This window comes from Eptesicus fuscus, chromosome 10 (assembly GCF_027574615.1).
Source record: "Eptesicus fuscus isolate TK198812 chromosome 10, DD_ASM_mEF_20220401, whole genome shotgun sequence".
In the NCBI taxonomy this organism is placed as follows: Eukaryota; Metazoa; Chordata; class Mammalia; order Chiroptera; family Vespertilionidae; genus Eptesicus; species Eptesicus fuscus.
In genome coordinates, this window is record NC_072482.1 from 49,144,547 (window position 1) to 49,167,220 (window position 22,674).

Sequence of the window (22,674 nt, forward strand, 5' to 3'; positions counted from 1 at the left end):
CGGCTACTCACAAGTCCAGAAGATAGGGGTTTCAAAACAAAAGGAATCACATATCACTAAATCCTGATTAATGTCACTTCCCTCTCCTCTCTCAAATCTCATAGCTCAATGTGCAACTGTTCATTTCTTCTATGTCAAGCATACAGCAAATTAAATTTTAGTAGCAGATACTGTTATCGCCAGTATTTATGACATACCCTTAGTGCAGAAACCACAGTGGGGAATCCTTGTTCCTAAGATCTACTGAATCAGGCTGTAGCAAAGACTCGCATGTTCAAATAATTATTATTACTTAAACACGTTGTCACTGAACTAGAAAAAAAGGCAAAGGAGAATGTGAATAGTGCATATTACTTACGTTCACACGTGTCCCCCTTCTGCTGGTAGCCTGCTTTGCAGATACATTTTCCAATGGGCACTAACCACTCTCCTTCTGCACTGCAGTGCATCCTGGGGGAGTTTTCCGCCTCTTCCTCTGCACTGCTGACACATGTCCCTCGAACCTCAACTAAAGAGGAAAATTCTGAACCAGTCACTGTATCTGGAAAGACAGCTAAGTTCTCAATAATGGACCAGCACTTCTTGTAGTACACTTTGACAGAAACCAAAGCTATGCAAGCCCCTACATCCTGAAAGGCAAGATAGAATCCCTTTTTGGACAAAGGTCCAATCTCTCTCACCTCAGTGTTAAGCTTCATCTTCCTTTCACCAAGGTCACCTTGGGTGAAACTTTCATCTGCAGCAATGGTGTCTATTTTTACATAGAGGTTTTCTCTTATATTCCTGCCAGTGTCGTAGTCTGTCTCATAATAGTACAAATTAAAGGTTTCCTTGCAAGTTCCCAATACTCCAGGAAGACTGTTACAATCCCTCAGGGTGAATTTCAATTCTACAAAAATCCTTTGTGCGTTGCCTTTCGAAATCCAGTTAGTCCGCAGCCAGTTGTTTTGGTTGGGCTCCATGACCTGGCACACCTGGTATGTTCGTATTGGGGTGTAGTTCTCATCCAAACCACTAATTTCTTCCCACTGTAAAATTAAATAAAGGTCATCAGCCATCCGGCGAACATAATAATGATAATAATAACATTTTGACTTAGAGAGTGCATGAGGAATCTCTTAGCACAAATGTGTATCTTTGAGAGAAGTAGATTCCCTACCCTGACCAACACTGCAGCCTGAGAACAGAGCATTCTCCACTTCAGCTGCATCCTTGTGGCGGGACAGGCTGCGTGCCTTGTTTGCACAAACAATAAATATTTCATTTTGTTTAATATCTCTTTGCTAGTGTATTAGATTAGTTTCTTTTTACATGTTTGCTTACATCTGTAGTCTCTATTGAGATTATATTTCTGGACTAAAGTACACAACACAATTATTATATCACAGTTTAATGCATATACATATGGATACATGGCAGAATTTTTTTATAACGCAGTTGACATTTTAAGTGTGAATGTTATATTTAAACTTAGAAAGTACCTAAAAACATAGGGAAGGAAATGCCAAGAGTACTCTGAATGGAAAAGCATTCAGATGTCGATAAGTTGATATTCATAATGCGGACTCTTTTACAACCTTTTCAAAGTGAGACATAAGAGAGTAACATTTTACAGAGCTACTTATTTATTGCAGTGTTATTAATAATAGTGTACACAAATCCACATATCTTTTAAAAAAGTACTTGTATAAAAGTATGATTCATCTTTGTAAATAAATTGCTTTCAATAGAAAATCAAATGTACATGGCAAAGCAGCATCCTGAATCATATTTCAGTAATAAGCTTTCTGACCGAAAAAATAGCAAATGTTTCAAAATGCTCTTTCCTATGCTGATACAGTGCATGCTACAGCAATCTCGTGTTATATGTATTCGCACAAAAAAGAAAAATAATAAGTTTAGGAGAATTAGAAAAAATTTAAAGATTATTAAACCATGGATAATATCATCTATATCGCTATTAACAATTAAAGTAATTTCACCTAAAATAGCCCAAAATGCCTGAAATAACACTTATGTCCTTTTGTATCATCATTACAAAATTACCCACTTCATATTTATGCTGTCTTATTAGTGAAATTATCATCTACTTTTATTCATTTCACCAATGTGAAATGGCAAATATAAAAATATATTTGTATGAAAGTTCAGTCACATAGCATGCAATATTTAAACCATAGTTTCGAGAAAAACAGGGGGAAAATAAACTAATAAGCATGTGCTAGTGAGTTTTATCTGTAAAATTTGATCTAGAATCAATTTATTTAAATGCTCTATAAGTGTTAATATCTTCTTTTAGAAGTGTTTCTTAAAAAACTAATGAAACTCACAAATTAGCAATTTACTGTAATTCAGCAATTCCTTGTGAGATGTTATATAATGGCTACAATTTTATTATACAAATCACCCAAGGTCCTCCACTACAGCAAAGATCCCATATCAACACAACTCCAGTTTGTGAGGAGTTAGTGGTGTGCATTATTTTCCCTTTGCTTCCATTCGTTGCGTATAATATGAATGACAGCCAAATAGACCCAAGTTCCTTCATTGAGACAGGTAGGTTTTTGTCTCTAAATTAGACTGAAATTAGTAAAAGAAGTAAAACTGGTAATGGTATCTACTACAATACCAAAAACTACAAAGATAAATGTGCTGTTTTTAATAATTTCCCAGTTTGAAGAAACCAAGGCTAATTACTATAAAGGAATAAATCTTACAAACTGTCTAATTTTAAGAAAAATTACATTATTTTGTTCTATCTATGAAAAATCAGTTTTACTAAACTATGAATCCCAGTTTATTTTCATTTTTATTTAAAAATTTGTTCCTAAGGGGAAAGTTTCAAGACTAGATAACAAATAGTGACATGATGTAAATGCATTTAACGCAACTTTTGTCTTTTCTTTTTTTTTTATCTCACTTTCTGATAAACTGCAGTGATTTCTACAAATGACACCACTGGGAAAGAAGTCTTAATTCAGATAATGTGCTTTTATGGTTTGCTTATAAAATTTTTTTCTAGAAGCTTATGTCTTAATAACAATTTATTTCCAGTTAGATTTTTAATTACATGTAAGCTAACCCATTTCATATACAAAAAATACTATCAATCTTCATTTTCCAATATTATCTGTTTAATCCTTCAGATATGTAGGGCTAAATGTTACTCAGATATTTTGAACTGACAGAATGCCCATTTGAGTCCAAGATAACATGGACAGTCATAATTTATCATGTCATGGATTACATGGATGAAGTACTACAATCATATATCAGTTTACTTCTCCCTAGAGATAAAAAACCACCCACTATCTCTATTTGTTTTAATTGATGGATGGTAGAAAATAGGCTACATCTGTCATCGGCAAGAAAGGTGTTTCATTTTTTTATTGTGAATGTCTTCCTATAATATGAAGTATATTATTTCACTCATGGAAAACCTACACTTGCAAGAAAAGTACTGCACCTCAAACTTCACATACTTTTTAAATTTAATTTGTAAAATATGTGTCACTTTTTATAATTTATTTTGCCCAATACAGAAAACTACAATATGATATCAAGCAATCTCTCTGAATATTTTAAACATGTTTTCATCATTCACATTTCTCATTCTTAAACTGACTTCCACTTCATGACATTGATCTTATGATGTTCTTATACTCAAAAAAACCCTTTCGGACTTTTGTTCTTCTCTTTGCAAAATTTTGTTACACTTTTTCTATCCTCACTTCATGCTCTTTGATTCCATGTCAAAGATTAACTCAAGTAACAATAGGGTATACTTTCCTTTCTTGAAGCCCTCTTCTTTAATAAGGGATGAAGTATGTGATCTCTCTCACAATTAAAAAACTGAAGAACAAAGGCGTTGAACTAAATTTAAGAAAGTAATAGATTTTTCCTGATATATAAACCATAATGGTCAAAAATTGGGGGTGAAAGGTTACTTATGTTTTCCAAGATTTTTGGTTGACTGCCTTCACTCATACTTACTGTAACAGATTTTCACTGTAGTATGTGCATGCTCTGCACTTCTGATTAATAACAACAGATAGACATGATATAAACTTGGAAAATCCAAATAATATCTCATAGCAAACTGTATGCTAAAATACTGAGCATATTACATTTTTGGCTGCCTTTTAAGGTACCTTTTGAATGATGCTAAAACTGTTTTTAAAAGAGGAAAAACAGATTGCATACTATTTTCAAGAACTATACACTACCTACCTGGCTATTATACTAAAGAAGTGTAAAGCAACTAGAGTGGTTTAAATGAGTTTGTGAAAGGATTGTTCCCTGTAATTAGTTAGCATTTATAGCCTGGAACCTGAGGTATGATACCACTCACAGTAAGAACTCAAAAGATTATAGAGTGCTTTTTAAATCCATGTCCCCAAGCACGAAGTATACCTTCTTCTCGACTTAAAAAATTAAATGTCTCACGACAAACACAACAAAATATTGAATATGAAACCTGGAATTGAAATTGTTTAAATTTAAAGAATGTGAGTAACTCCACTATGGAGAGAGAGGAAAGTTCTTGAGTCTTGCTTTTGAAATGAAGGGTGATATTTTATGAGGAGAAGCACTTACCCCATTGGGTGGAGAGGAGATCCATTCCAGCTCTGTTTGTTGTGCTTTAGAATCCAGCAGCAGTACTGAAAAAGAAAGTTTTATTTCCAAACGTTACAGGAAAAACTGCAACACATTTGTAAGTTATTAAAGTGAATCTTAATTTTATCTAATTATCACTTTATGACTTAAGATATATAAAACAGTTATTTATATAAAGGAATGGTGAAATGAATACCTACCTACCTGATACAAGTATATTACTCCACTGTGGGAGAAAATGTATTAAAATGCCATCTTATATTTTGTATTTTTGATTAAAATAAACTCAAAAACTCAAAAGTAAAAAAAAAGGAGAGTAAACATTGCTATGTGATGTATTGTTTTTCTAGAAATTGTATATTATAATAGTTTGTAAACCATTGAGCCTTCCAAATTTTGTGAAACATGATAACCTGAATGTAATAAAGTGTAATTCTACATGACGCTTAAGATAGTCATTAATTTATAGTATTTTGCCATCAGTATTTCCTAGCACTTTTTGAGAATTGCAGTTTATTAAAACTCTTCACACGCAGTGTCTTTCACACACATATACAAGAGGAATATGACTAAAATATGTATTAAGAAATGTTATCCTTAGAAAAATAAACTATTATTTGCAAGGTATAGTTTTGAGTTAGTTAAACATCTGTTTTCAATATTTCTATATTTTTTTAATTTCCAAAGGTTTCAAAGCATTAGCTAATTCTCAAAAATGGTATATTTGAACTCTGACTTGACTATTTTTCTGATTTTCTTTTTAAAAGTTGTATTCCACTTTTATGCTATCAAAAACCATAATGAAATTAAATTAAATTAATATAAATGTAATGATTGCTCCTGATATTATTAATATAACATATTCAAATGGCATATATCATACTTCCAAGTTTATACATTTTATTGCTTTTTAAGACAATTACCCTCCTAAAGCATTCACTGTTTGTTCAAACTGGTTTGTTACCAGAGTTTTTCTCTTTAAAAGTATTTTTGACTCTAGAGTATTTTAACAAATGTATCAATTTGTCCACAAATAACAGTGAATGCATTTTTGAATGTGCAAATATGGTTAACATCCAACCTCAACAAAATGTTAAAATTTGGACTTTAATAAAATACATGGTTATGTGAACTTTTAAATAATCACTAGAGGAAAAAAAATGTATTTTAAAGGAAATGAAAATGTGTTATGCTTGGAAAACAGAACACACTGATTATGTGTTCAATTCCTCCATGCTAGTCAAGGTTATTCTCTGTAACTGAAACAAGTAGATATAGATAGATACAGAGACACTTGTTTTCAAAAATGCTTTGCACTTAAGACTATCCGGGAGACCATGACAGCACAAACTTTGGTCACAAACACTTGACTCTCTTCCAAATGAGGAGGGGGAAAAAAACACACTTTTAAAATGCAAGTTATACTTTACACTTTGAACATTAAAAAAAAACACGTTGGATTAGTGAATTTATATGAAGCAAATTTTATTTTGTTTTTGTCCTCAACAATGGAGACAAAGCTGAAGGAAACAACGTAGGTGCCACGCACTCTTCTTTTGAGATAATTTATCTTATTTTTATGACTTTTTTGTCTTTTGTATTGACAAGAGACCATTGGATTTTAAACCCAGGTGACCTTCTTGGGTCATTTTTGAGAGCAAAATAGGCGTTGTGGACTGTTGACTGTCATTCCGTTACCCCTCGACCCAGACTGGGGTGGGCTGGGGTGCGGATGGCAAACACGTTGAGAAGTCAACAAAAACAAACAGAAATTGGCCCTTGCAGGTTGAATCAGAAGCAGCTCTCAAGTGATCAGCGTGCCTCGCTCCCCGCCATCCGCTCTCCGGACGCACCCGCAAGTGCGCGCTTCAGCCTTCGCGTTCCCAGCAGCGGCGTCACCCTCCCAGCCCGCGGGGGGCAGCCCAGCGGCCGGTCGGGACCTGGGGCGCCCAGAACGGGCGCGGGGACTCCGCGCCCAGCCGCACTGGGGCGGCGGGGTAGGGGCGGGGGGCGCGAGGCGGGCGCGCCCTGGCGGAGGCTGCCCAAGGCCGGGCGGGCAGCGGCGGGCGGCGGGGCCAGGGCGGGGCCGCCGGCGGGGCGGGGCGGGGGCTGCCAGACGGGCGCGCCCGCCGCGCTGAGCATCCATTACTCCTCTGCCAGACCTGGGCACTCCAGGGAGCCGGTGGCGCCCGGGCTCCTGCAGGAGCCAGCAGGAGGAGAGAGGCTTTCGGGAAGCGTCTCCTCTGAGGATGCAGTGGCGGCGGCCGCTTTTACCGAGAGGAAAGACAGCAGCTGCACTTCACCTCCAACCGTCAGACGCTTTAGACCCCGCGCTCGCAGTAGCGGGAACCGATCTCCCCGGGAGAAAGTGTTCGGGGAAAAGTGGAGGAAGGGGGCGGGGGGGTGGGGGTGGGGGGGAGGAGATCCCTCATCTTCTTCCAACCACCCCACCCACCCTGGAGGGCCGAGCCCTGCTTTCCCAGCGCCCGCCACTGAGCGCCCCGGCCGGGCCTTTGGGCTTGCAGAGCGGTCGCAGCTCCCGATCGCCGCTGCGCGCTCCGAGCGTCGCCACCGAGAAGCCGGGCTCCTCTGCCACCCCGCCCACCTTTTAAATATTTCACTTCTGCGTTTAAACACTTCAGCCTCCTGGAAGGAGAATCCTTCACACGGATCCTGCACGCAGAAGAGAAAGGCGAGCGAGCGAGTCTGGCTGCGGAACCTCTCCCCCTAGTGAGGCAGTGATTTACAGCGCGCACTCCGGCCGGGGTCTGCCCGAGCTCGCGCGCCGGGCTCAGCCGCCGCCGCCGAGCAAACTTTTCCGCTGCTCCCGCGATTCCCGAGGAATCGGGACAGGGTTCCAGATGTGGATGCTCCTAATCGCTAACGCCACGGGAGTGGAACTGTGGGTTTTGGTGTTGCCTGGGTGTGTCTTTCTAGCAGATGTCAGTTCAGCTGCAAACGCGTAACCGACACTTCGACGGAGTCCAAGGTTTTCTCAAAATTCCTCTGAATGGGTTCAGAGTCAACACAGGTTGCAGAGGTGGAAACGGGGGTCAGAAGGTCAGGCTGGATCAAGAAGTAGGACAAGACGTTGGTTTGAATGAACGGAGAGGGGTGCACGAAGAGAATGAGGTTGGGGGGTGGGGGGGGGGCGCCAGCACTAAATCACCAAGTTTTCAATGATAGATGAAGCGAGAACCGATAGGTAGCCCCACCATCTCCACCACGACCTAAATCTGATATCAGATTCCTCCATTCCCCACACTTCAGAAGCATTTATAAAAAAAAAAATTATTAGTATTCTGCTTTTAAATATCGTAAAAATCAACCTTAGACTCACAGCCTAGAAGACCGGGGGTGGGGGGGGGGGGGGATGGCGGGGGCTAAATAGTGACAATGCTTGGAGCAAGGTATTTCCATTGACAGGATTTATTTCCCCCAGCTCCAACTACAGGCACCGAAAGGTATTTTACCTTCTGTCAGTGGTTCAAAGGAAAATAAGAAAGAAAAAATAAATAAATAAATAACAACACCTACAAGCGTATCTGGTGCCCAAATGCAACCTGCTCTCTCCATCCACAGCTAGCCCTCGTGGTCCAGGTCTTCCGCTCTGTTGGACCACTCGGACTGAACTGCCGGACTTGGGGCAGATGTTTGGGGACTTTCGGTCGCCTAGTCGGCAGCACCTTATCAGGCGCACAGCCGCAGCCTGCCCCCCGCCTCCCGGCCCGGCCGAGCCCTCTGGGCTCCGGCTGCCCCGGGCCGCCGGGTCTGCGCGTGGCGCGCGCTGAATGGAGACATCCGCGGCCGCGGGGAGCGCGCCCCGGGTCGGCTGCACCTCCGCGGCGTTATTGTTCCGCGCAGGCGGCCGAGCGCCAACCGCAGGCCCGCGTCTCCTCCTCCGACGCAGTGAGCACTTCATTAGTAACCCGAGCCCTCCGAGCTCACCCCCGTCACCGTCCCCCCAGGAAGGCTCCGGACTTCAGCCGCTCGCTGGCGGGCTGCCCGGGACACCGAAGGCTGCGCTCTCCAGCCCCCCACCAACTCCGGCCCGCAGCCTAACCCACCGGGGGCAAACACCGAGAGGAGGAAGGGAGAGAGGGCTCGAGAAAGAGATCTGACCCGCTCGGGGTCTTCGAGAAGGATCACGCCGACCGTCCCCCAAACCCCATCCCGCCACCCTCTGTTGCTGCTCACGCCCTCCAGACTGCCCGCGAAAAAACCCCGCTCCGGTCGGGCCGACAGCCCGGGACGCGGGGCAGCAGGAGGCTGGGAGCAGCGCCCCTGGCCACCCGGGGCAGCCGGGACGGCGAGGGGGGGGCGGGGAGCTAGCGGGGGAGGGTCGCCAGGCTCCGGAGGCGCGGCCGGCAGCCCCCCGGACTCGCCGGCTCGCGCCGGTAGACAGCTAAATAAATAAGTCAGAACAAACTTTGCTTTTCCATCGCCTTACCTTCCTTTACAGCTTGCGCCTCCCCGGTGTGTGCAAAACGGAGCAGCCAGATGTAGCATAAAATAATCCATGAAGGGTTCCGAGTTTGAAAAACCATGGTGCATGAGCAGGTTTTATTTTAGGTTTCGGTTGAGTCGCAGCTTTTTAAACGCTGTTTGCTCCGAGTGGGTTCTTTTTTTTTTTTTTTTTTTTTTATTGCTCTTCTTGCATCGATTCCCCTTCTCGATCTCCAGGCGACGGCTCCACGTTTAGCTTTTTAAAAAAAAATTTCCCCCCTCCTGAACGTTCGCACCACCGCGTTCACTGCCTGCAAGTCTCCGACTGCAGACCCGCCGCTGGCTCCACACTCCAATAATATCAATTAGGGGGGCGGGGGCGGGGCTCCGAGCCCAGAGCCTCAGCCACTCGGGCTGAGTGGCAGGCGCAGCCGGCCTGCCAGGCTGCGATTCCCAGGGCTGAGGGGCGGGCCCCCGCGAAACGGCCGCCCCGGCCACGGAGGCGGGGCTCGGGGAGCGGGCCAATCGGCGGCGAGCGGAGTCAGATTGCGGGTCCAGGATTCCCTCCAGGTTCTGGGCTCCCTGCCGGTGCTGGATGCTCCGCCACGGAGGACGTGGATGGCCGCCGAGGTGCGTGCTGCCTTGGCCTCTCAGCGTTTAGCAACCGCAGCTTTCAGGGAGCCGAGCCATTCCGAGAATAACGCTTCCGATTTCCAGCCCCCTGCACAGCCTTACTCCTCTACATCTGGTAGAAACCAGAGGCAACGCAAGCGGCGGGTCAGCTACCGAGCGCTCAGCCGGGACAGTAACATGAGCTGTGCCTTTAAGCAAAGTGCCTTTTACTTTTTACTTTTGTTGTTGTTGTTGTTGTTACAACCTCCGCGGGTCGGATAACTTTGTTCCTTTCTTTTCTTGAAAGGTTTCTACTTCTCTTTTTGCTACGGCAGTCAGCTCCAGGCACCACCCAGCACAGTCTCCGGAAGAATAAAAGTAACCACATGTATTATGTTCAAACAGTGTTTCCGAGAGTTTGCAACAAACTCGGGCCAAAGAAACAGAGGAAAAGGGAGTGTAGAAAGGAAGTCTTTTGTTTTATGTGTCCCTCTCACCCCGCCCAATCTTTTCACAATAGTTTGTTGGGTGAAGTAAGACATTAAGAGAGAACCTTCAGATGGTTCCGTATCATTTTTTTTTTACGTGTTTATAATTTTCTGAGGTTTTCTTTGGATTCCCTCATTTTGACGGTTTCCCATTTCGCTGCAAAAATTACATTGAATTTTAGAGAATGCTAGAATGCTACCACGCATTAAATTCATAAAGTAAAACGTCTTTTGCAAAGAGCAACTACTTTCTTATGATTATTCAATAATTATCTCTCAAAAGGGAAACAGAATAAGAAGTGTAACCAATATCTCCAGTTGAATTTATCCAACCAAAATGTCGAGGGCGGCTGTGTAGAGAGAAATCGGTTTACCCTTAGGCAGTTTTGGACTCTTTGCAATTCAAGAGGTGAGTAATATAATGAGGAAGAACTTTAAAACATTAATTGTCAAATCATCCATTTCAAAGGTCACTTAATGTAACCTGATCGATCACACATTTAAGACGAGCTTCATTTTCTTCTTGTCCTGTATCTCTTCCTTTTAAAAGAAAATCTGACATTCATGATTTATCTTTATTTGTGATAGGCAAAAAGTTTGATCTCACATAAGATTCCAAACTTTTCCTGTCTTTCTCTCTGGAAATATAAAGTAAATGGAGTTATTTCTGGTATTTTTAACAGAGTGCTCAGAGATGACAGATCCCAGATTTTTTATTTTTATTTTATGGTAAGTTGTCTCCTATAGCTTTTACTTGCCTAATGCAATTACAAAAATAAAGAAATGAAATTTCCTTCAGCTCTAACTTCTCTTTGGTTCTGTAGGTTTTTTTCCTTAAATGTTACTTTTTCCTAGCCATTATGCCTATTAAATATTTTAGAAATTATATGTAACAGCATCCCAGGTGTCTTTTAAGGGATGCAAAGAAAATATAAACTCTTTGAAAAGAGACAAAAAAAAAAAAAGAGAGAGAGAGACAAAACATGTAGAGTACACTTGTTACAGAGAAGATCAAGTGGTATTTACACAAACAGATGCTTTAAGAGTAAAAATTGTAAGGTAAAACATTAGAATTAAAAACATAAATCCCCACACATAGGCTATAAAACTATTAATCTCAAAACCACAAACTCACAAATATTAAACCACTTGTAATAGTTACAATAATTCTCCAGGATTTCAACACTTTCCCCAGGGCCTCATCCCCACTTCTTAGAATGACACCAAGGTAGCCTTTAAAGTTTAAAATAGTCCTTTCATCTATTGAATGGCTAATACTCAGTGATGTGAATACAAATACCTTTGCATTAAACCAGGAAACCAAAGAAGTAACATCCTTCTCTCTGATGAGTGTAGGTGGTATAGGGAGCTGCCTTATTGTATCCCCTCTCTGTGTCAGACACGGGGGGCTTGCTTTTATTTTTAGAGACATTAAATGCACATGTGCCCGGCTGCTGACAATTTTCTCTGCAGAGTTGCACAGTGATACTCATTTTAAGTTTACCCTCTCTTCTTGTTCTCCCTCCTCTTCCTCCTCCTCCTCCTCCTCCTCCTTTTCTTCTCCTCCTCCTCCTCCTTCTCTTCCTCCTGCTCCTCCTCCTCCTCCTCCTCCTCATCCTCCTCCTTTTCCTCCTCCTCTTTCTTCTTTTTCTTCTTTGGAATCTAGGCATATTGATAAAGATGTCATGGCATTTAAATAAAAGTGAATGATTTAGTCAAGAGGAGAATGTTCATTAAACAGTATTATACATCATATATTTTAGTATATAAATTGGTATTAGACTGTACTTAACTAGCAGCAAAGCAAATAAACCTATTTGTACATGAAGTCATTGAAATAAAAATAATCAGTTTATAAAAGTTTCATATTTTAAAATAACATTGAATAGTTACTTTATATAACCATTAAAATGGTTTATTTTAGCTTCATATTTATGAATTTGCAAATTATCTCTAAAGCAAATTGTAATGTGTACTGAAAATGTGTGTGTGTGTGTGTGTGTGTGTGTATAAAATAAAAGTTAGACAAGAAGTCATTTTCCTGAGCAACACCGAATGGTGTATATAGCCAACAGATGTGAGCTAAAGCAGAGATTTTGAAAACTATTTCTTAATTTTTATATATTCATTGTACATTGCAATTGATGGAGAGTAACCTACATATTTTTAGCTAATTTTAAATAAATGGAAAAAGAAGATTGAAACCTTAATATTTCCATTTATATCTACTCCTTTGAAACATCTATCATAAATTTATAGTAGAAAGATTAAAAATGCCTACTTTCAGATTCAAAGATAATTACCCAATTTTTATGTACCATATTATTTTTATCTAATTACTAATCATCACAATACCTGTACATATATGAAAATAAATGTATAAATTCAAGACATATCAAATGAGAGTACAAAAGTTATTTTCTTTTAATTTGCTTCAATACTAACATTTATCTCACTGTTTTTCCCTGGGACACATTCTGTGATTTTAAGAGAGAGATACTTACTTAGTAGTAAATTATAAAGACTTCAGGAAATAAGTTCCGTGAATTTTCAAATAAAATCCTGTGTGTGTGTGTGTGTGTGTGTGTGTGTGCGTGTGCGTGTGTGTGTGTGGTGGGTTTAGAAAGGAGCATTTAGAGAGTAGGGAACAGCCTGAGACGTTAGTATGTTAGAAATCTAGGGTGCCAAACTAGTTAACAACAGCAACAATGAAATCAAAGGGCTGTTTATGAACCTACTACTTTTGCATTTACTTTCTAAATGCATTCACAGCTGGTAAATGTGAAAATAGAAGTTCATCACAGAAAAGGGGGAAATTAGAAAAGGTACCGTGCAGAAGAAACTGATTATAAACAGAAAAGAAATGTATGTCTCAGTTAACAGAAAATTGGGTTCTCTATTTGTGATTTCAGTCAAAATGTAAACAATCTTTCTACTGTGCAGAAAAATCACTTACATATTTACATTGGTATGATTTATGTAGTGTATGTAAAATATTTATTTGCAGTCAATGTAAAAAGTATATATAAGCTCATTTTTAAAAAGTAATAATTTAATTTATTCTTCTAAACTTAGATGTAGCTGGATAAAGAAAGGCAGAGGTCAGATAAACTGTAATGTTTCAAAGATTACAATTATAATTATTTAACTACAATTAACATAAAACAGCTTAACAAATAAAAATACAACTTATATCAAAATTACAAGAGTCCAATTGAATATTGCTAATTTATCAATCTGAAGTTTTCTAATTACTTAAAATATTCAAAAATGATAAGTAAAATAAAGTTTTTTTTTACTAATATTAAAAGAACTACTAATATAGCAGGAAATGTTGCACATTCTATTCAAAATCCCTTAGCACACGTTCAATACTCTTCAGAATTTTTTTTTTACATTTGCTTTTGTGTGGGAGGTGCTACCTTTACATTACTTACTTTTTTTTTGATAAATCACCAGTACCCATAAGAAGAACTAGTTTAAATTATGCAAATTACTTGTATATGCTTTCATGGTTTCTGATCGCTCTCAAAAAGAGATGTTTTAGCTCTTCAAACCTAGTGGATTTTTAGGTTGTCAAGATCTGTGATAATTCAATGACCACCAGGGGGCACCACAATCTCTGGGTGCCCTGACCAATCAAGTGCATAGTGAATAAGAATGAGGTAGTTATGAAATTATATACATATAGAATTATATATATATATTTTATTTCTATACAATTGTATATATAATTAATATAATTGATACTTTCATCCTTCCTGTACCTATGTCAGCCTCCTGAAGACCTTCATAAAAATTTGATATGTTCTATGACCTATTTCAGTCCACAGAGGCCACAGTAACTGAAGGGACCCCAAAGGCACCTTAGGAGGTGAATTATATTGGAGAAAAATGCTCTTCAATTTAAAAAAATTAAATATCTGAGGAACTCAGATAGTCCACAGATGCTCTCTCTTCCTTGCTTTCCACCCACTTAACTCCCAGAGTCTTTTATCCTAGAAACTGTGCCAGTTTGGGATGGAGTGTTCTCCTGGATTTGACAATTCTGAATTTTTAAGGATCTTGTGAAGTTCCTAGAACTCTCTAGCTTGAAGAACATTTTAGAGACCCCTTTGAACCTAGTTTTCTGCCATGGTTAATGCTAAAAATACCTTATATCAAAATTTTCCTGGCTGCTCTCAAGGAAGTCTAAGACAAGGTCTAAACAATAGGAGTTTCTCTATAATCACTCTATTGTGTGTAAAATTTATTTAGAAACAGAGCTTCTATGTTATGGGGAAGACAGTTAATGAATAGATTCCCCTAGCTGCAACATTATAAAGCTGTGGGTACTCTTTCCACTGACTAAGGGTGGGATTCTCTACTGTGACAAAGGTGGTGCCTACAACTACCCCTTGACAGGACACATGGAGTTGTTCTCTGCAGAGGAATGGTGAACGTTTGTATGAGACAAAACTCCGCTGGTAGGAGGGATATCACAAGTCCCAAACCCAGTCCCATTCAATGATATTAGAAGCTTCGAAATATGAGGATGATTTTGACTGAGAAGAAAATGAGCCCAAGAGTCTCAAAGAAGTACTCATTGTGAGGGAAAGAGAACTCTGTGCTTGAAATTTCCTGGGTGGAGACATAGACCTGAGGCTCAAAGGCCTTCTGAACCCAGCAGCCCAGGTATGGTGTTTCTACTGATTAGCTCAGTATAAACTAAAAGAGCTATATACACAGTTGTGGCCAAAATGCGGAGTGACACTATAGCTGGGGAGGGAATCTATAGAACAAGGCAGCAGTGGATCAATTATGTGTAAAGCCAGTCCAGTTTTCAAAGTGATACAGTGTGGCAGTGATGAAAATAAAGCTACTAGGGGACTGAATATACTAATCATTAGAAGAAATCCGATCCTTTTGGGCTGGGTGTACTCCTCCAGTTGTTCGACAACTATGGAGAAGAGAAAGCCGCAAGGAGGAGGTGCGAGGCTTCCCCTCAAGTTGCACAAGCCAGCTTAAAAGAGACAAGGGACCATATTTCTCCTCGATGCTGTGATCATGTTGATTACAGAGTCTCATTCTCAATAGCACAGTATTCCTGAAAGACAATAATGACAGACGCCTCGGTTAAAAATAGGATTGTCAAATATTTCTTAACTATTTACAAAGGCACCGAGGGCATATGCAGACAAAGCATAGCCCAATACTCAAGAGACCTAACACCCATCAGGATTCCTTTGTGACTCATGTTTCCTTTTAGAAAAGCAGAGAAGATCATATGTTTAGAGAAATAGGAAAATAGCCAGTTGTACTCAGTGTTGAGTTCAGCCATATCAAAACGATGATGTCTTCATAATCACCCTATTGACCATGAGCTGCAAGATGATTCAATGCACAGTAAGGCTTTTATCATCTGGCTTGTCCAAGATTGTTTTCTTTACCCTTCTCTGCACTCAGATCAGATTAAAAAATTCATGAAAATTTATACTCCATCTCAGATTCTCTGAGGTTATTATTGCTATTGTTTGGTTTTATAGATCTATTGCTATAGCTGGAGCTACAGAGTTAACCCGGCACGTTCTCTGGTTTATTTTAGATTGATGAAATGACTGAGGTCAATCTCAGTTTAATTAAGTATGTTAACATCTGATAGTCACTCTCTCTGCAGTCTTTTAACAGGCAGGCTCTAGTGGCAAAGTCTGGAAAACTAAAGATGTGAAACCATGAAAGAAAGTTGACTTGGTTAAGGGTACATGATAACCACAAAAGATAAAACCTACTTTGTCTACCTCACAAGTACAGCGGAAGAATAAATTATCACTTATTCCAATAGAGAGGGACAGGACGCCTTATGAGAGTTCTTTCACATCTCAACTTGGATTTAATATTTCTATATGATCACATCTCTGTATTTAACAATTTGTCATATATTTACATATACTTTTGAGTTCAATTTTTGAGTGAATTACTACTTCCTAAGTTTGAATAAACATCTTACCTAATAATAGAGAAACATGTAAATTGGCCGTACCTCCCCTACGCCCACAGCCAATCAGAGTGAGTATGCAAATTAACCCAACAAAAATGGCAGTTAATTTGCATATATACCTGGGTCCCGGGAACCTCCTCGGCATGCAGGTCACTCCCAGCGGGCCATCGGAGGGGCGGGGGGCCCCCTTCCCAAACCTAAAACCTCAGGCAGAGGCTTTAGGCTTGGGAAGGGGCTGAGCTGGTGATGGGAGGGGCGGGGCCCCCTGACCAAGCCTAAAGCCTGGGCGGCCCGAGCTGGCAATCAGAAGGGAGGGGGAGGGGGGCTCTGCCCAAGCCTAAAGCCTCAGGCAGAGGCTTTAGGCTTGGGAAGGGGCCCAGCCTGGGATCGGAGGGAAGGGGAAAAAAATCAATGGAAACATATCCTCAGGTGAGGCTAAAAAGAAAAATAAAGAAAGAAATGTCATATCCTATGAAAGACACATCTTGAAAATGCCTAACTAAAGAAAGTTGTCATTTTTTCATGGTGAAGGGACTGGAGTCCCTGTTGATGAAAACACCTTGGTGGCTGCGGTGACTGACAGTGGCTGCAGCAGTGGGGTGATGGGCTGGTGCCTTCCCCTGATCAGCCCAGTTGCCTCCCACAAAGGGAGGCCAGACTGCAGCTTAGGTCCACTCCCAACAGGCTTTCACCTTGGTCTTTGGCAAACTAATCCTACCATTAGTAAGACAGAATTCAAAGACCATGAGTCATATACTTGGAGGACCAGTGATTCATTTTTGAATGAGGGTCTACATTTGGTTTTCTAAATCTGGTATTTAAATTCTTAACTTGGCCCATAAGTGTGAGGCCCTCAAGTAAACTTCCCACTACCCCATCCCTCTAATGACACCCTTGTCCTAGAAGCTAGCCCTATGCCTTAGGCCACTTGCTACCTGCTGACATACCATCTTGAATTGGACCATATGCTGTCTGTCTGGATATTACCTGATCTTCAGGGCCTTTCTTTGATTGCCACCTACTAGGTTTTACTGAATTTGTCTAATGCCAAAGATTAACATGTGATGCCATTTTTCTTATCAAAATATGTATTTATTGGGCAATATACTATCTGCCTTTCTGGACTACTTCATCACTTACAGATCTGGGTATTTCTCTTAGCAAGCCTAGGTATGTCTTATTCCAGCCTTGACCCTTTCCACTGCAGTACATTCTTCTACATTTATTTATTTATTTATTTATCTATCTATCTACAGAATTTATTTGGGTGACATTAGCTAATAAATTATATAGTTTTGAAGTATACAATTCTGCAATACATCGTCTGTATATTGTACCCAGTGTTTACCATCTAAAATCAAGTCTCCCATCACCATTTGCCCCACCTTTATCCTCTTCTAAGTCCCTCCTCCCCGCTTGCCTCTGGCATCATCATACTGTTGTCTGTGTCCATGAGTCTTTCTTTTTTTTCTTTGCTTAATCCCCTCACAATTCTTATCCAACCACCAACCTCCTCCCCTCTGACAGCTGTCACTCTGTTCTCTGCATCCATAGACTGTCTCCACTTTGTTAGTTTATTAGAGTCTACATATAAGTGAAATCACATGGTACATGTTTTTCTCTGACTGGCTTATTTCACTTAGCATAATACCATCCAGGTCCATCCACGCTATTGGGAAAGGTAAGATTTCCTTTTTTTTTAAAGCTCCAGGAGTATTCCATTGTTTATTTATTTATTTTTTTAAATATATTTTTATTGACTTCAGAGATGAAGGGAGAGGTAGAGAGAGATAAAAACATCAGTGATGAGAGAGAATCATTGATTAGCTGCCTCCTGCATGCCCCACACTGGGGGTACAGCCCGCAACCCAGGCATGTGACCAGACCAGAACCAAACAGTGACTTCCTGATTCATAGACCAATGCTCAACCACTGAGCTATACCTTTTTAAGCCACTCATCTACTAATGGGCTCTTGGGCTGCTTCCAAATCTTGGCTATTGTGAATAACACTTTAGTGAACAAAGGGGTGCATATACTCTCTCATATTAGTGTTTTGGGTTCCTTTGGGTATATTCCCAGAAGTGGAATTGCTAGGTCATAAGGGATCCGACATCATATTCAAGGGCAAAAACTACAAGTGTGTGCCTTAAGATTGGGAACATGGCAGGGATGTCTGCTTTCACAACTCTTATTCAACATAGTGCTGGAAGTTCTAGCCACAGCAATCAGAGAAGAAGAAGAAAAAAAAGGTATCCAGATTGTAAAGGAAGAGGTTAAACTGTCATTGTTTGCAAGTGACATGATCCTGTATGCAGAGAACCCTAAACAATAAACTTCTAGAACTGAGAGTTCAGCAAGATTAAGATGGACCACTCACCCTAGCACCTTTGCTTAAAAGGTGCTACTTAAAAACAAAGTGTGATAATAAAGGTCTAGATGTAAGGACATGAAAAAATATTATTCTCTATAAGTCAAGTTTCCTAAAGGGAAACCATATAAAAGCCCTAAAGTAGCAGTTCTTTATATGATGCCTACAAATACATTGAAAATATATGCAAACCATGTGAAAATGTATTTTTGGAGTGGGGGATTTCCCAAACCCCAGGAATTCAAGCTGAAAAAATTCAGAGCCTGTCCTTACATCGATGATTCTTACACCTAGCAACACATTAAAATCATCCAGGAAGCTTTTTAAAGTGATCAACCATTATTGGCAATTCGATTCAGTTAATCTGGGGCAAAGTATAGCTACCAGTATTTTTTTTTTAATTCCTTGGGCCATTCTACTGCATACTCAGAGCTGGGAATAATTGCTGTAGAGCAGCATTGTTCCATAGACATATAATGTAAGCCATATGCAATTTAAAAAGTTGTAGTAGCCACACAGAAATATTAAGAAGAAATAGATAAAGAATATGCTGGTCAAAGTGTACAAACTTCCAGTTAGTTACATGATGAATATATTCTGAGGACCTAATGTGCAGCCTAGTAAATACAGTTAACACTGCTGCTATATACATGAAAGTCAAAACACAGCTTGCTGGTTCCCAGTCTCAGAGTTTCGGAACCAGTAGGCCTTGGGTGAGGCCTGAGAAATTGCATGACTAACAAATTTCCAAGAGATTCTTTTGCTTCTGATTTGGGATCACACCCTGAGAGCCACTGCTTCGGAACCTTGGTTTTTGAATGCTGGCTGTTTACTGAAATCACTTGGGAAGTTTTCAACACGCTCCTTCAAGTATTCTACTCCTAGAGATTCTGACTTAATTTGTGTGAAAGGAGGGCTCAGATTTTTAAAAAGTTCTCTGGTGATTTCTAAACTTTTAGTTTTTAAAGAATTATAGATTCACAAAATTTGCAAAAAATAAAAAATACAAACAAACACAAAGAAGAATAGTATACCATTCACACGGTTTCCTTCAGTATTAACATCTTGTAAAACTGTTGTATAATATTAAAACCATGACATTGACACCAGTACAATCCACAGAGCTTATTCAGTTATGACCAGTTTTACACACACTCATTTGTGTGTGTGTGTGTTAGTTCTATGCAGTTTTATGTAATTAAAACTCCTTTTGTGTAATTACCATCATCTTTTGTGTAATTACACAATAGCTCCTTTTGTGTAATTACCATCATCTTCTTTCCCCAGTATTCCTAACTCTGGGCAACCATTAATATCTTCTCCATTTCTATCATTTTGTGATTTTAAGAATTTTATATAAATGGAATCATAAACAGTATGTAGTTTTTGAGATTGGCCATTTTCACTCAGCATAATATCTGTGAGGTTCATACAAGTTGTTGAGTGTATTAATCGTTCATTCTTTTCTTCATTGATGAGTAGGATTCCATTATATGAATATATCACAGTTTATTTACCTATGCACCCATTGAAGGACATTTGGATTGCTTCTGGATTTTGATCACTATAAATAAAGCTATGGACATGGATGTATAAGTTTTTGCACCATCATAAGTTTTATTTCTCTGGGATAATGCCCAAGAGTGCAATTGCTAGGTCACAGGGTAGACACAAGTTTAGTCGTGTAAGGAATTGAAACTGCTATACTCTTTTTCAGTGTAGCTGTACCATTTTATATACTTTAAACTTTTTTGATAGATTCTAGACAGAGGAAGAGAGAAATGGAAAGAGAGAGAGAGACTGAGAGAGAAGAGAGAGAGAAACATCTACTAGTCATCTCCTGCATGCTCCCTGACCAGAGTTCAAACCCACAACCTGAGCATGTGCCTTGACTGGGAATCGAACCTGCCACCTCTTGGTATATGGGACAACACACCAACCAACTGAGCCACACTGGCCAGGGCTGTACCATTTTACTTTTTGTTCAGCAATGAACGAGTGATCCAATTTTTCTGCATCCTTATCACATTTGGTATTATCACAATTTCTTTTTTAGCCACTCAGTCAGGTATGCAGTGACATTGCATTGTATAATTTACATTTCATTAATGGCTAATAATACTGAATATTTTCCTTTGTGCTTATTTGCCATCTGTTTATCCTCTTTGGTGAAATGACTGTTCATATCTTTTTTCCTATTTTCCAATGAGATTATTTTATTTTTGTACTGTTGAGGTTTTTAAAAAAATATTTTTATTGATTTCAAAGAGGAAGAGAGAAGGAGAGAGAGTTAGAAACATCAATGATGAGAGAGAATCATTGAATGGCTGCCTTCTGCACACTGGGGATCGAGATTGCAACCCAGGCACGTGTCCTGACTGTGACCTCCTGATTCATAGGTCGACTCTCAACCACTGAGCCACGACAGCCAGGATTCTACTGTTGAGTTTTGAAAGTTTTTTTTTTTTTAATAGATTCTAGATGCAAGACCTTTTATGGATATGTGGTTTTACAAATGATATCTCCTAGTCGGTAGCTTGTTACTTCACTCTCCTCACAAGGTGTTTCACAGAGAAAAAAGTTTACATTTTGGTGAGGTCCAGTGTATCAAATCTCTTCTTTTATGAATTGTACTTTTGTTGTCAAGCCTAAACTCTCTTTGCTTGCCCTAGACTTAAGACTTTCTCCTATGATTTTTACTAAATATCTGGTAGTTTTACATTTTACATCTGTGATACCTTTGAGTTAATGTTTTCTTATAACGTATGACACTTAGGTAAAAGTTCACTTACTTGGGCCTGTGCTTCAATTGCTCCAGCACCATTTGTTGAAAACACTTTCCTAGTAAAGTTTGAAAACCATTGTAAACTTTGGCAGATTAATACGTTTGTATCTACCTCCCTCTTCTGGTGCATTCTACGAGTCATTAATAAGTGTGTTTCAATAATCTCAGGTTCCAAACTTACTAACACACATGGACTTGGTCTAATTTGAGTATTCGGAGTTGAGGTTCAGATTTATAAATACATTTCTTCACTTTTTTCTCCACTTCCCTTCCTTTCCTCTTTTCCTGTTATCTTCTCCCTCACCTTTCTTTTACTCATCTACTCTCTCCTTTTCATAGCAAGACTGGGGTGCAGATACTGTGGATGTAGCAATGAACAAATTATAGTTATCTTCATGGAACTTCTATTCTGCGTGGGAGAGCCAGGTAATGTGGACAACTCAAAACAACAGAGATTCAGAGACTAACAAGTGTTTGCAAACTAGTTAATGTTGGTAATATTATACAGTTCGTTAGAAAAGAAGACTGCTTTAAATCAAGGTGTAAGCAAAGTCCTTTTTTAGGAAGTGTGTATACGCACAAATAGATGTCTTATAATAGGATATTCATTTTCAAGTTTTTTATTGAAGTGCAGAATGTTTCTGAAAAGCAGGTAGCAGAGTTGTTCTAGTAGATGCCTGACTTACCTCTGAAGGGACTGGACAATAATTTTATTTTTAAATATGAAGCAAGCACAGGAACACATTCAGGCCCAACTCTGGGACCTGTTTAAGGAAAATGCGTACTTTTGTGATACAAATCCAGCTTTATTCTTTAATGCTTAATTATCCTCTTAATAGACTATATTAAACATGTACTTGTTGATAACTATTTTCAAAATGTAATTGAACAAATTAAGAAATAAGATAACCCACTAAAAGAAAAGTGGGTACAAAAGTGAAAACATTGTTATTTCAAATTGCATTAAGCACAATTCCAATCTAACTCAGCCCTTCTTGAGATGTAATGCCTGGGCTGACCAGCAGACCCTGAGCGATGGATGAACAGATTGCTCTGACACACGTTTCTGTGAAAAAGCGACTAAGGGACTACTTGGCTATCGCCACCAAGTAGCCCTGTTCGCCTGCCTCCTTAGGTTTTTATTGTCATAACTAGTAGCCCCGCGTACAAATCCGTGTGCCAGTAGCTCGCTGCTGCCCTCCAGTAGCTCTCCGCCCACTGCCCCACCCTCCCCGCAGAGCTTGCTGCCCTTCCCCCTCCTGTAGTTCTCCACCACCCACTTGTAGTTCGCTGCCCCACCCTCCTGCTGATCTATGATCCAGTCGTTACGTGGTCAGTCATTATGCTTCACAGTGTAACGACCATTTGCATATTACATC

General features: G+C 39.9%; 1 protein-coding gene and 1 long non-coding RNA gene across 2 annotated transcripts in view; one reads left to right on the top strand and one right to left on the bottom strand.

Moving 5' to 3' along the window:
* Nucleotides 1-340: 340 nt before the first annotated feature.
* Nucleotides 341-9,371, bottom strand: LOC129150510 (ephrin type-A receptor 7-like). The gene is made up of 3 exons (XM_054722277.1): nucleotides 9,068-9,371; nucleotides 4,597-4,661; nucleotides 341-1,028 (listed from the first exon to the last, which is right to left on the bottom strand). The coding sequence occupies exons 1-3, from the start codon at nucleotides 9,162-9,164 to the stop codon at nucleotides 351-353; spliced, it is 840 nt and encodes a 279-aa protein (XP_054578252.1). The 5' UTR covers nucleotides 9,165-9,371; the 3' UTR covers nucleotides 341-350.
* A 1,180-nt stretch (nucleotides 9,372-10,551) lies between these two features.
* The window catches only part of LOC129150614 (uncharacterized), a 48,278-nt gene continuing 36,155 nt past the window's right edge, over nucleotides 10,552-22,674 (top strand). Inside the window, exon 1 of the long non-coding RNA XR_008557334.1 lies at nucleotides 10,552-10,572. This is a non-coding gene — a long non-coding RNA (uncharacterized LOC129150614). The remainder of the gene's footprint in view (nucleotides 10,573-22,674) is intronic.

Excerpts from the sequence above, each read along its gene's own strand:
- LOC129150510 (XM_054722277.1), bottom strand. The coding sequence starts at position 9,164 with ATGGTTTTTCAAACTCGGAACCCTTCATGGATTATTTTATGCTACATC. Across the intron at positions 4,662-9,067 it reads GGCGCAAGCTGTAAAGGAAG|TACTGCTGCTGGATTCTAAA; the intron begins GTAAGGCGATGG and ends TTTCTTTTTCAG. Across the intron at positions 1,029-4,596 it reads TCTCCTCTCCACCCAATGGG|TGGGAAGAAATTAGTGGTTT; the intron begins GTAAGTGCTTCT and ends TTAATTTTACAG.